At 39.3% G+C, this 14,302-nt stretch overlaps 1 protein-coding gene across 1 annotated transcript; it reads right to left on the bottom strand.

The window, feature by feature from the left end:
• Positions 1 to 855: 855 nt before the first annotated feature.
• Positions 856 to 9,241, bottom strand: tmx2b (thioredoxin-related transmembrane protein 2b). The gene is made up of 8 exons (XM_051386446.1): positions 8,933 to 9,241; positions 7,373 to 7,433; positions 5,952 to 6,065; positions 4,204 to 4,280; positions 4,009 to 4,115; positions 3,850 to 3,915; positions 3,607 to 3,736; positions 856 to 2,695 (listed from the first exon to the last, which is right to left on the bottom strand). Exons 1-8 carry the CDS (start codon positions 9,119 to 9,121, stop codon positions 2,516 to 2,518), a joined length of 924 nt encoding a protein of 307 aa, XP_051242406.1. The 5' UTR covers positions 9,122 to 9,241; the 3' UTR covers positions 856 to 2,515.
• Positions 9,242 to 14,302: the final 5,061 nt, after the last annotated feature.

The raw sequence follows: 14,302 nt of genomic DNA, 5'->3' as shown, positions 1-14,302 counted from the left end.
TTAATAAATCTAAAACTAACACTGAAACTAATAAAAACTAAACTAAAATTAAACATTTTTAAACAATAAAAACTAAACCGAAAGGAGCCAAACAGAAAACAAGTGTGCATCAAATACAGTTTGGGATGAACTTGTTTCTAACATCTTTACATCTGTAAAAAAAAACTATTTAGAATATATCATTATTAATAGAGGTATGCATAATATATATTTAGATTGATTCCTCTCTAAAGTGTTTCTCAAGCTGCTTTAGAACCAAAGAAATAAAACCAAACTATGTATAGCATCATATTCTTTTGCATATTGTTGCATCGCAGTAGGAGTGAATGTTATGTCGCATTGATAGTTGCTTCATGTATCGTTAATATAGCACATCGGCCTCAGTGATGGAGACGCAGGTCTGACCTCCGCCCACACTGTACAGCTGTTTGTGTTTCTCCAGGGTTCCCTTAATGGAAACACCTGGAAATTAATTAAAATGATCAGATATCTTAGAAATAATGCCCTGGAAATTTTGAACATCCTCAGTCAGATGTAAAGGGCCTACCTGGGTGCCCATTTAGTTTCTTCTTGACCATATAAAACAGCACTTGCACAACCAATGTGAGCGAGCAATTCCAATTTCCAGGATATTGTAGTCATTTTAATCTATTTCCTGGAAAACCAGTCTCTACATTTCCAGGTTTTCCAGGGAAAAAGCAGAATGGACTTTTTGCAGTGATCTTTTTCTGAGCCATTTACACATGCATACAGTCTCTTAATGATCCAATTATCATTTATTGTTGTGAACAGACGAGTTGGCTCAGAGAAAAGTCAAACTCATTTGTGTGAAGAATGAAGGCTCCATTGAACTGCTTCATGTGCACGTTGTTTTATTGCATGAATAACAAAAACAGGCTCCTCTGAGGTGTTTTAAGCAGAATTCTCCATCCATGTACAGCAAATATACATACAAGCATCGGAATGCAGCTCAAATGAAATGCAACATGACAAAAGGTCAAATCAAAAACAAGTGTACAGTGCATAACAAAAACAGTTTTAGTAATAAAACAATGATTAAAGAATTAACAGTGTCTTCAAAAAAATCTAAACAGTTCATGTGAATATATTTAGCAGTTTACTACAACAGGGAAAAGAGCTCAAAATCCTGATTAGGAATGTTATCAATGAGAAAAAACTGGAAATAATGTGGAAAATGCAGTCAAATGCCTGAAAGACTTGAAGACCAGAAGAAGCAGCTCAGTGCCTTTCAACACATCCTCTCTCATAATCAACAATTAAAGGCAATTTATTCCAAAAATACAAAACATAAATAAATAAAAACAAAAGTGGAATGTGACGTCTCATTAGGAACAGACTTCAGCCTGAAGCTGCAAACATGCTCTCAGTTCACCATCATGCTAATCACCAGTTAGGGAGTAAAGAGCACAAAGCCGGTGTGAAGCTTCCTGGATCCATTCCATGTGTTTAAAACCTTACAACATTATCACTGGATAGGATCCAAAGTACCGCAGCTATGGAAAAGCACATCAATCCGTTTTTTAACCCAAGGCCACACAGATGGAACAATGGATCCTATTTTGTGCACCGGTATCAAAAGAGGTTTCAAGTATGGTTTTTTTATACGAGTATTGTATGGAAGTTTAACATTCTGGTATGGTGGAAACCTTTGAGACAGTCAGGTTCCTCTCTGTTTGAGAGAAAAATACACTGAATAAAAAACAGACAAAGGAGAGCTGGAATCTGAAACAAATCTAATGAAACTGATGAATGCTGTGTGAGGGAAGGTTGGATGACAGCAGAGCTCACAATAAAGTCCACAGGGATGAACAGGGATGCTCTCTGACTATTAGTGAACTTGTCTAACACCGCCCGGCTCATGCAGATTTGTTGAGTTAAACAAGCACTCCCGTATTGTATCTCTCACTTCAATTTCAACCAAAACCAGCAGAAACCTGAATGTACTGTTTAACACTGCCAATGACTTCTATGTGAGGTCAGCCTACGGCAGAACCAGCGGGTTATAACTTAGTTTACATGAATATACAGTTAATCATTAAAAAATCTACTCTGGATTAAATTAAATTAAATTATCTAGATCAGAAACAACAACAAAGTAGCATCACATTCACTGCTCCCTTACTGTTGGTTAGTTAACTGACTCTACATTAGCAGTCACTCAGACTTCGACCATCAGAAACATTCCCAGGCCTTACACTGATATACTGGACCAGGGTTTAACATCACAACCCCTAAAGCTGGTTGACTGTGTCCCGGTTTGCTCCTGCTCTAAAGTGTTCTTTTTATTCTTTAATAAAGGGACAACAGACTGGGTTTACAGGAGCTTCGGTGTTAAATGGTGCGGTACTGTGGCAACTTTAAGAATAAAACGCTCTCTGTTGTTCTTTCAGTCCTGTTTTGATTCTCGGGTGAACAAACTGAACACTGACGAGGAGAGGGGAAGAAGAGCCACAAGTTTCATCCAGAAGTCCCAGCCAAGTGATACCAGCCATCTTTATTTGTCCTTCTTGGTTTCGGAGTCCTCCGCCTGGGCCTCCTCTCCTTGTTGCTCCGGCTCGTCCTCCTCAGGGACCGGTGGGAACTGGGATTGGCCGACCTTCTCTCCTTTAGTCTTGTTGAGCTTCTTGGATTTCTGGTAGAGCTCGTTCAGGTTGAACTCTCGGATGATGTTCTCCTGGTTGGCGAGAGACAGAGGCCGTTATTGATAGCAGTTGGTTTGAATTTGACAGTTTGAATGAACAAAAACATGAAACCCATTTAGTGCCTCACTAAAGCAGACAACTGGAGGTGTGTTACTGTAACCACATAAGTTGGTCCCTGACAGTGCACGGTTTCTGCAGGTTTCTACACAATGAAGATTAAAACCTATTCTTTGGTCTGTTTTAAGATGTCACCTTGGGCTCTCCATTTTCTGACATTATATAGACGCTGGGTATGGTTCGATCCCCGGCTCCTCCTGCTGCATGTCGAAGTATCCTTGAGCAAGATACTGAACCCCAAATTGCTCTTGATGCCGTGCATCTGTGTGTGAATGAATGCGTTTCTGTTTGATGGGCTTTGCCATCACTGAGTGAATGTGTGTGAAAGGGTGAATGTGGCATGTAGTGTAAAAGCGCTTTGAGTGGTCAGAAGACTAGAAAGGCGCTATACAAGTACAGGTCCATTTACCATTTTTTTCTCATTTATATTCTCCGGACTAATATACAAGATAGGGGGCCACTGTAATTATTCTGTAATCATAAATCTAAAGTGTGTGTGTGTATTATACATTATATAATATTATTCCTGTAAATAAGTTATTATTAACAACCCATTATTTATTGGCTATGATTTATTTGAAGAGTCAGAACTGTTTGTTGTTGTTGTTGTTGTTGTTGTTGTTGTTGATGTTGGTTAGATCAGAGCTATGGAATATTAAAATCAGCCATCTTTGCTCACTAGATCTCAGTCTTAACTTAACTTACCCCCTAAACTACAGTTAAGGGGGTAAGTTCACTCAGTTCACTGAGACGAATAAGAAGCTTCAGCAGTCTGTGTTAAAACAAGTGGAATGTTACAGCTGTGAAGTGTTCTGTCCAGTCTGACCTCAGTGAAGCTCCAGGACACAGCTCTACCCTTCTTATCCACCTGGGGGCGCCGCATCACCTCCTTCCCTCCCTGAAACAACACCAAGGAGGGAAGCTGTTTGGACAGCGGAGACGCAGACACCTTGTACCTACAGAACAGAATTCAGTCCATGAGATGACATATTCACACATCCTCTCTGACAAAATAAAAGCCCATCAAAAAAGACAAACCTATTAAAAACCAAAGAAAAAAAAGTCTTACTTCTTGGAAACCTCTCCATAACGTCCGATGTCCACTTTGCCAAACTTGAGGCCAGAACAGTTGTACCTGAAACACAAAACAAAGAAGTAGCTTAAGTTCTCTCATTGGTGTCACTGGGTGCACTGTACACTTTGACTGAGTGGCTGGATGGAGTCTTACTTGAGAGAGAGATCAGCATAGACCGACGCGAAGGACTGGCACTCCGGAGACCAGTTGGCAAAGAATTCAACGATCCATGTCACACGACTGTCTCTTTCCAGCTCATCCTGGACAGACAGACAGACACTTTAGATTTAGGATTAAAGAAACAAGATCTTTGCTCTTGGTCATGGACACACTACCACTTTTACTCACATCAATGGTTTTGTCACTGAAGTATTTGATGTACTCTGGTCCCATGTAAAGAGGAGGCTTGCAGGTCATCAAGAACACTGAAACACACAAAGAACCAGCAGAAGAGGATGACACCAGGACTTTGTCTATGGTATTCTAGCAGAATTAGTGCTGAAATGATTTTAAGGCTGTACCCAACTGAGAAATTCTGCCGAATCAGATTAGGCTGTTCAGTACAAAGCTTTGACTGTTGTTCCTTGTTTTTTCAGTCCAGTGCCATATTAAACTCCTTTTACTTCAGTTCCCGCAGTGGCAACTCCACTACATGAGTCTCATGTTATAGCCTACCTCATATTTTAATACCTTTCCTCATCTGTGATGTGAAAACCTCAAATTTCCATTTCCAATGTCCTGCCTGGCTGCTGACAGTGCTGTCAGTACAAAGAGACAATCCCAATTGACAGCAGTGGAGGAGGTTGGACCACAGTCTGGCTGAAAAGTGTGCAGCGTTGAGGCAGCATCTGCCCCGCTGTTGTTCTTACAGTTGTGGATAACGTAATGACTGTGACAGGCCTAAGTCTGTCAGTGGCTCTCCAAGCCCTTTGGTCCTTTTTAATCAGACGTCACTAAAACAGGAAGAAAGGGTGCATCTTCTGGGCAAATTCATTCTTGCTTGGTGCTCTAGTGCAGTGTTACTCAAATGGGGGTATTCTGTCAGACAGAATATGGTTTTACCTCAATGAACTGCAACCCTCCCAAAGCGTTGTGCTTTTACAGCTACAAGGTTTAATAATCTGACACTGATGGCACGGCGCTGCATTGCACCTCTTTACAGTTCCTCCAGAAAAACGCGATTATGCGATCGCATAATTCAATGCATAATCAGTCAAAGTCTGCATATTTATGCGGGGGGTGCATTTTTTTCAAATACGCCGCAGTTTCGCCACATTAATTGACGATTTCCATGCAAAATATGCGGGGCTTGCATGATTTCATAATGCAAAAAAGTCACACATATATCTTAGCAGACAGTTGAAAAATGTTGTGTTTACTTCACACAAGAGCAGCCATTTTCCCCTGTTGCCATGGGAACGTTATGAAGTGATGTAATTATGCGACGTGAACATCATCCAAAAGCTGCAAACCCCGTGATGAAGCCGCAGTTTTTGCAAGTTCCCACAATTTCATCGCATAAATATCCCGCATATCCCATTGCGTTTTTTAAGAAAACGTGCCGCATAATCAAGGATTTTTGCCCGCAACAATCACAAAAAAACTCCCCGTTTTTCTGGAAGGACTGTCTTTATATAGGCTTCTGTTTTCTACTCAGGGGGTAAAATGGGTACCCACTTTATCATTTTGTTATTGAAAAGTTTGAGAACCACTGCTTGTGAGCTAGTTGAGCATATGGGGCAGCAGGGCGGAGTATGTGGGGCAGAGGCTAAAAAAACTATTCTGTGTGTGTGTGTGTGTGTGTGTGTGTGTGTGTGTGTGCGCGCGCTGTCAGCCACTGCAACAGTGTGGCTCACTGATGTGTTTTTAAGCTCTATGGCACAGAGGAAGAAGATCTATCAGGCTTTGATACACATACAGTGATTGTTACATTCAGTGTTGGTTTGGATATTTGAACTGGGATTGTTGACAATAAGAAAATAATGTAACGTCACCAGACTTTAAGCCTCTCCTGACAAGCTGGACTTTGCTGTCTTTTTTACATGTGGATTGATAAGTCAGCTGATGTACATGTGTGGTGTGGAGGTTGGACTGACCTATGCAGAGGGTCAGGTAGAGCAGTCCCATCCTGATGTCCAGTCTGAAGAACAGGATGACGTTGGCCACTTTGCTGAACAGGATGATGTTGCCAACATGCTGCTCCACAGTTACTGACATTAACACATTAACACATTAACAGATACACAGACACTTTTCACTGTTTAATCCAAACTCCATAGAAAACATTTAAATTAGTGAGAGATGATGATTCTTAAGTGCAGTTTCTAAGATGCAACCACTGTGCGTTTTTTCTAACGGAATATGAGAAAAAGCTGATATTCAGTGAAATTCAGTCTATAATATAATGCACTAAAACACAGGAGGAAAATTCAAGACATTTAATGAGTTTCTTCTAGAATTGTATTCCTGTCACAGTGGGGAAAAACATGAGACAACACAATTATCCACTGAAAACCCAGATCTTATAGCTGGAAGGTTCTGGGATATACCATTATCATCCACACATCCAATTATAACATGACATACAGTGGATATAAAAAGTCTACACAGCCCTGTTAAAATGCCAGGTTTTTGTGATGTAAAAAATGAGACGGATAAATCATGTCAGGACTTTTTTCACCTTTAATGTGACCTATAATGTGAACAATTTAATTAAAAAAACAAACTGAAAACACACTAAAACTACAACAGTGATAGGAGCTGCCATGACAGGCTGCCGTTGTCACCGGCGCCATTTCCACTGATCAAAAGAGGGCTGTACACAGGCGATGCCCTCGCAATCTCACAGATTTGGAGCGCTTTTGTAAAGAAGAGTGGGCAAAGATGTGCCATGCTAATAGACTCCTACAGACTGAGTGCTGTAATAAAATCAAAAGGTGCTTCAATGAAGTATTCGTTTAACGGTGTGCACACTTACGCAACCAGGTTATTGTAGTTTATTTTTAATTTGTCCCCCTAAAAAGATTTGTTTGTTTTTTTAATTTTATTTTGTACCTTCTATCAATAAGATCCCTCTGATGCTTTGGAAGCTCTCTGCGGACCATGGCTTTTGCTCTGAGATGCAACTGAGAAAATGTCAGGAAAGTCCTACTAGAACAGCTGAACTTTATTTGGGATTAATCCGAGTCACTTTAAATGATGGTAGGTGTGTACTGACTACTATTTAACATGAGTTTGAATGCGATTGGTTAATTCTGAACACAGCCACATCCCCAGTTATAAGGGTGTGCACACTTATGCAACCAGGTTATTGTAAGTTTTTTTGTTTGTTTTTTTAATTAAATTGTTCACATTATAGGTCACATTAAAGGTGGAAAAAGTCCTGACATGATTTATCCGTCTCATTTTTTTACATAACAAAAACCTGGCATTTTAACAGGGCTGTGTAGACTTTTTATATCCACTGTATGTCATGCTGATTCAAGAATTCACAACAAAATAAAAGACATTTACTCACTCGCTCGTCTGTTTTTCATCATGACGATGGCACTGAGGAACATGAGGATCTCCACCTCTCTCTGAGGACACAAAGAGGATGTCTTAAACTGTGCCAGCCAAGTTAGTTAGTTAGTTCATACTGATTGGATCCTTCAAGAATTGTACCAACATGTTTTGATCCAAGACATTAAAACTGCTGTAACAACATCTCTAGAGCTGCAATGATCAGTCAATGATCAGTCAACGATGAAATAAATCGCCAACTAGTTTGAACATCAATTAATCATTTAGTCACTATTAAAAGGAAAAATGTCAAAATTCTGATTTCAGCTTCTCCCATGTGCATTTTTTTCTGTGTTCTCTAGTCATCTGTGGCATTACACTGAATATGGGTGGTGGACATCCCCTTGGGCAACCTTGGAAGGCCTGGTCAACCCTTTTCACCATTTTCAGGACCAAAAAACGAATCAATTAATCTGGAAAATGATCAAAAGATTCATCAATAATGAAAGTAATAGTTACTCGCAGCCCACAGGTGATAAAACATATTTGAGAGCATTTACATCAATGTGGGACACTGATGTCACACTACCTGGTGATTTGAAAGATGAGGCACATGAACGCCTCATAAAAGCAGACCTGTGGACATTTTGTGACTTTGTGTGATTATTGTATTATGTATCAGTATGGGGACAGACAGAATGGAGGCAGGGTGAGCCAATAATGGTAAAGGCAATGTACACAATATTTTCTTGCTAGTTTCATTAATTACAGCATTACTTAGTGCATTGAACTACACTCCACAGTGCATGGAGGCAGGGGTGCACACAACCACATGCAAGCATCTCTTCGTGATGAGAAAATACTTTATCAAGTCAGGACATCTGCAGCAGCTACAATAAAATCAAGGAGGCCGCCGTTCCCTTCGTGTCTAAGCTGGCCAAACTCCATGGAAAAATCTAAGCGTTTTAAGGCATTTTGCCTGCCAATATGGATTCATGTGTTGGGGCCTGAGATATACGACCTTTAACAGTTTAGTTGGGATCTATTATTAAATTCGGCAATCAGTCAATACACGATATGGCTTAAGGTTCTATAAAAACATTGCCTCCAGCATTGATTACCGCTGTAACGGTACAACGTTAAAGGACGTCATTCATTTAGCTAACGTTAGCTAGCTAAACTAACGTTAGTACTAACGTTAAATGGCGTATAATGCGACTAGCTATAAGTAGTTTCTGTAATGAAACACACGCTGATTTAAAGAGTATTTTCGAGCCGTATATAATATAATACCCTATCTATTTCCAGTGAGTTATAATGAAGTTGTTTGACAAGAGCATATCTGCCAATAAGTAAAACAGTATGAATTTGCAGTTTTTTGACCGCAGTTCGGCCTCTCATTCTCTCCCTGTGGCTACGAACGGCTAATGGCACCTAGCCCCTGCAGTCAGCCTGTCCAACGACCCACCGCCGTGTCCGTCCGCCGTGTCCGTCCGCTGACCGGCTAGCCTGCTAACGTTGGCTGATAAAAAAGCAACGAGAAGCAATTTGTGACTTTTCGCCATTTTCTACGCACCCAGTCAAAGTCGCAGGAGTTGCCGTCCTCTCGCTGTGTGGACAGATTGTCGCAGATGCCAGGCGTCTTGCGGACAGCTAGAAAGGCTATAGACATGAAGAGAGAAGCTATGTAGTAGGGCTTCAGCAGCCACTTGTACACCTGCGGCAGGTGGTACAGGAACGCAAATAACGGCGTTAGTAGAGCCATTTTCTTTCTAACTGACAGCTAATGGGAACCCCGAGCAGACCGAGGCAGCCGGGGATGAAGCCGTTAGCTTGATGTGAACGCTTGACGTTAGCTAGCTTGATGCTGAACAGTGTAAAGGTAGCCAGAATAACAACTTCCGGTTTAGATATAAAAAAATTAAACCATTTCTATTTAAATGCCATTTACCGTGTGACGCGTACGTGCGTTTTGTTGTATATATAAAATGTATTTTACATAAATATATTATTTTGCTTTATATTCTAATACGTTTTTTTGTTCTTTACACCGTTTTCACTCACATTTTAACATGCATCTGCTTTAAATGTGAAGGTAGAAGACCCAACTTCCTGTCTGACCGTGGTTAACTGCTGGCAGCTTGCCTCAGCTTTGCGGTTTGTAGTCGGCAAAACTGGAAAGAAATCGCTTTCAAGGGGCGGAAATTGGTGCGGAGGTCAATCCGGACGAATGTGTTATAACGGGCGCTGATTGGTCAGGGCAGAGAGCAGGTTGCAGAGAACACTGCTGATTGGTTCATTGCGGTAGAATATCACCTACCCCATCTCAGGGCTTGGGAATTGTATTCATTTGGGGTCCTTTTGTCTAAAGTGGAAGTAGCAGGAGCCTGAGACCAGAGTGAGAGCTAGAACAAATATCCAAGGGGTACAGCAGGGGGCACTAAAGGCAAGTGGCAACGCAGTCGTAGTGTTGATAAGAAATCACAAAAATAGTGCATTCTTCTCGATGGAAGCCCATTTACGCATCCACTTTCACAGAGTACTCCAGCCAGTCCCTCCTCTGGTCCCCAGGCAGCAAGAACACATCTCTCTTACTCCCAGACAGGGAGCCTGTGGTGTAGGTCGGAGACTGAACTGTCAATCCCATCCTCTGTCAAACCCTCCATGGCAGGATGTAGCATTAAAGGTCCAGAGTGTAACATTGAGGAGGATCTACTGTCAGAAATGGAATATATTATTCACAGGTATGTTTTCATTAGTGTATAATCACCTGAATGTAGGGATTGTTGTGTTTTTGTTACCTTAGAGTTAGATTTAATTTATATCTACTGACACTGTGGGTTGCCTTCCATGTCCACCATGTAGCCCAGTAACCCAGAAGGGACAAAGCAAACACTGGCTGGAAATAAAGGCATGCACCCATGCTTCCTCATGCTTCCTCATGCTTGTTTTATTGATTCATTTGACCAAAGCTAAAACATTTTATGTATATTTTTATTTTATTTAGTTTTGCTCTCAATATAATTTTAGATTTCATTTTTTCTAAAGTTTTTATTTTTATTTCAGTGAGCTAAAATGTTTTTTCATACGTACTTTTAGTTTTTAGTTTAGTTTTAGCTCACTATAGATGCTATATAAGAGAAAAAACTCAATTAAAACTAAATCTCAATTCAGTGTCTAAAGGCATTTTCCGGTGTTCTACGGCCGTGAAGAAGATTTTTAAGCCATTTAATGCCACAAAGCTTGGAGCAACCTTGTAAAATCTACTTTAATGAAAATATTATTACATACATTTGTTTTGCATAAAAACACCAAAAGTAACAGTATGATATTCCAAAACAGATATTACGGTCTTTGTAACTAACCACATGCATTCTGTCCCAGAAAAGTTTAACAATCTTACAGGTGTAGAAAAGATCTTCCTGAGATTCAATATCTTTTTGATAAAATGTACACACGTTACTATCTAAATGAAAAGTGCATGGATATATACTGGTAACTGTTTTGAAATGAACCTTCTTCCCTTTAGGTAACAACAGAAATGGCAGTGTCCACTCTTGAAAACCTTTGAGATAAAACATTCTTTTCAAAATGTTGACATTTTCACATCACATTTACTATCTAAGAAATTGTAATTAGCATTCTGGGTGAAGAAACTGTAGGTATTTGTTTGTTGTATGTGATGATATGTATGATATGTAAACTCCTCCCACACCAAAGGAAGTGAACCAAGACTGTGAGACGTAAACAGAGCCTCAACAAATATCTTCAAACAACCCAAACATGATTGGACTAATCAGACGCATTTCTTCTGGCTTTGTGCTTTATTCACATCATACAATAGTTGATGGCAATATTAAGAGCGTCTGTATTTTGAAGGACATTAAAAAATGAGAGTGCACCTGTAAAAGGTGGATAAACCATCACAGAAAAAAACACATAGGCCTACTTCCTCATTAAACCTGAGTAGCGTGTAACCTTGCAGGTAGTTTCCTACCACCACCAGCAGTCAGGCTGTTTGTTTGTTTACATCCTTTTTTTTTTCAGAGGAGGTAAGTTGTTGTTATTGTACTTTTGTTTCAGGTATCTGTACTTTCCTTGAGTATTTCTTTTCTGACAACTTTTTACTTTCACTCCTTTTATAATTACAACATTTAGTCTATAATGATGTGGAAATGCATCTTCTTTTAGTCAAATAACATCTTTGGGGAGCACCCCCAACCCCCCAGTGTAAGCTCCTACACATACAGATATGTGCATGGCACCATAAAGCAATTCAAGCAGTTACAATAGGGCAACCAAATGGCCAGCAGCCCTGGATGATGATTAATATTACTCAGATTGTTGTACCATACTTTTTAACTTTTACTTTAGTAAAGAATGTGTGTACTCTTTGACAATTTAAATCTCATATTTGAACCTGTGACAATCACACTGAACCACCGAGCTGTGACGAGGACCTCAGGATGACTGATTTGATGAAGAAAACATACTCAATGGGCATTCATTCGAACACAGGTAAATTGATCTGCAGCATTCGTCACTCACACACTCCCACACACACACACACACACACACACTTCACTGGCAGACATTAAGAGACTTGTGCTGTTATGTGGAAGGTGTTGGGTTTTTTTTCTCTCATGCAAGAAGACAAGACATTACATGTGATTATGTAACTGTACTAGTGTGACTATTATTTCAATGTAAATGTCTGAGCACAAACATAATGAAGACAAATTAAGATGTGCCAGAGACCAGTAGGCGAGCGCGAGACGCCGAAATGGATGCCAATAATATTCTGAATGGAAAGTTTACTTTTAAAAAGTTGCCAAATGGTTCCATTGACAAGACCAAAGTGATCTGTGTGTTTTGTCGTTGTGAACTGAGCTATCATCGCAGCACGTCCAGTCTGAAATACCACTTGATGGCCAAGCACACAGCTGATGTGAATTCTCCTCCCCCTCGTCAAAGCAAAGTGACAATGGATGACTTCAGACAGAAGCTCATGGATACCACAACTAAGAACAAAGTTACTGCAGCCATAGCTAAATGGGTGGCTACTGCATGTAGGCCTGTTAACGTTGTGGAGGACGAGGGTCTAGTATTTTTCTCAGCCTTTTATTGATGGACAGTGTTACATTGTGTGATTGTCATTGAGAGATTATTTGCTCCAAGTGAGAATGTTAGTGTGAAATTGAACACTACAGTATATGCCAATGTTGTTTTCAATAAAAACAACATTTGCACAAAGCAAGCCGATCCACTTTTCCATGTTTATAAGAGCATTAAAATGAGAAAACATAATGGGACAAAAAGAAATCAAGGGACATTTAGAATAGATAAAAATGTGCGATTAATTGCGAGTTAACTATGACATTAGTGCGATCAATTGCGATTAAATATTTTAATCATTTGACAGCACTAGATTAAAATACATTTAATTCATCTTAATTAATACATTTGACTTAAAATGTAACCCCCCCCCCAAAAAAACCCCAACTTAATTTACTTAGATTATGTCATATTTTTAAATTCAAATTTTTGTTTGTATCATGGTAGTTGGGCTTTTTGTTGTATTTGTTGTTGTTTTATTTGAAAAAGATCTGACTCTTTGGTTTGATAAAGAGTTCGGTCTAGACCTGCTCTATTTGAAAAGTGTCCTGAGATAACTTCTGTTATGAATTGGCGCTATACAAATAAAATTGAATTGAATTGAATTAAATCTAAAACATGTATCCCCATTGCCAAGTGAAAAGCTGCAATTAATCCACCTGCCTTGAACGCAGCACATGTGGTATAGGAATCTGAACTGACAGCCTGTGTGACTCATCTGGATACTGGGTTTGGATCCATGAGCTCATCACGTACATTTGTTGCTCAGTTTGCTGTAATAGACATTTTGAACTGTCAAAGCAAATCTCAGTTCCATTAAGTGTCCCAGTAACAGTGACAGTGAACCAGCATGCCCAATGGATGTTTCCGAATGTGACACCACGAAGCCAGTTAGTGGGATAAGGAACAGAAGTTAACATTTGTCAACATTTACTTTATCTAGATTCTAGATCTAGAGAAATATTCATGGAGTGGCAGGGAGACTTAGATATAGAATATAGAATACAGACAGAGGCATGTTGATGTTATTTTACTTGAGAGGCCATTGTGTTTGAATAGTTGTTCTTCTGTTTTATTGTGGATTTTTTTTGCATATTATGTTGTATATATTATATTTAATATATGCAGGTTGTGATATTGTACAGCTGCTACCTTGGTCAGGTCTCTCTTATAAAAGAGATTATTGAGCTCAATGCGACTTTGTGGTAAAATAAGAATAAAATAAAACATATATCAATATTTGCTTGGAAAAGCCCCCAAATGAAGATATTTGAACTCACATTATCGTGACTCATCAGTAAAGCCCTGAACAGAAGTATCTAAAGGTGGCATTAGAAATCAATACATTGTGAAAACAAAAGTGAGTCATAAAACAAGGATCTATTGCCCCCCTGAATGTAACCACACCATGATGTCATCCCCACAGCATCACTGTTAACCCTTCATTATTTTGTCAAAAAAATAAACAAATTGTTTATGGTATTATTCAGTTGTGGTATATCAAACATATTCTGTATATTTGATTTGCTAAAATGACATGGGAATCCAGATGATTACATTGCTGTTGATTGATTCACTGTTAAAGCCACCAGCCTGGTGCTACTGTGGGCCTGCACAGTTCCCTCATCACTTCCTCCAACTGACAGGAAACAGGAGGAGGAAGAGTAGTAGGAGGAATTAAGATGAGATTAGATCAGATTAAGATGCTCTTTCATTTATGAATTTATTTTAAAAATATATATACAGCGTTTTTATTATTATTATTATTAAAGTGTTTTTAATTATCATTATGGTTATTTTTAAATACAATTATTGTCTTGTGTATTTATTT

The sequence above is a fragment of the Dicentrarchus labrax genome, unplaced genomic scaffold (genome assembly GCF_905237075.1).
Source record: "Dicentrarchus labrax unplaced genomic scaffold, dlabrax2021, whole genome shotgun sequence".
Lineage (NCBI taxonomy): Eukaryota > Metazoa > Chordata > Actinopteri > Moronidae > Dicentrarchus > Dicentrarchus labrax.
The sequence above is the reverse complement of the archived record's forward strand: the minus strand, read 5'-3'. Positions and strand labels throughout refer to the sequence as shown.

Bases quoted from the DNA above. Each gene is read 5' to 3' on its own strand.
- tmx2b (XM_051386446.1), bottom strand. From the start codon at position 9,121: ATGGCTCTACTAACGCCGTTATTTGCGTTCCTGTACCACCTGCCGCAG. The intron at 6,066-7,372 runs GTGAGTAAATGT...TGTTAATGTCAG, and splicing joins GATGAAAAACAGACGAGCGA to TAACTGTGGAGCAGCATGTT. The intron at 3,737-3,849 runs GTAAGACTTTTT...TCTGTTCTGTAG, and splicing joins TATGGAGAGGTTTCCAAGAA to GTACAAGGTGTCTGCGTCTC.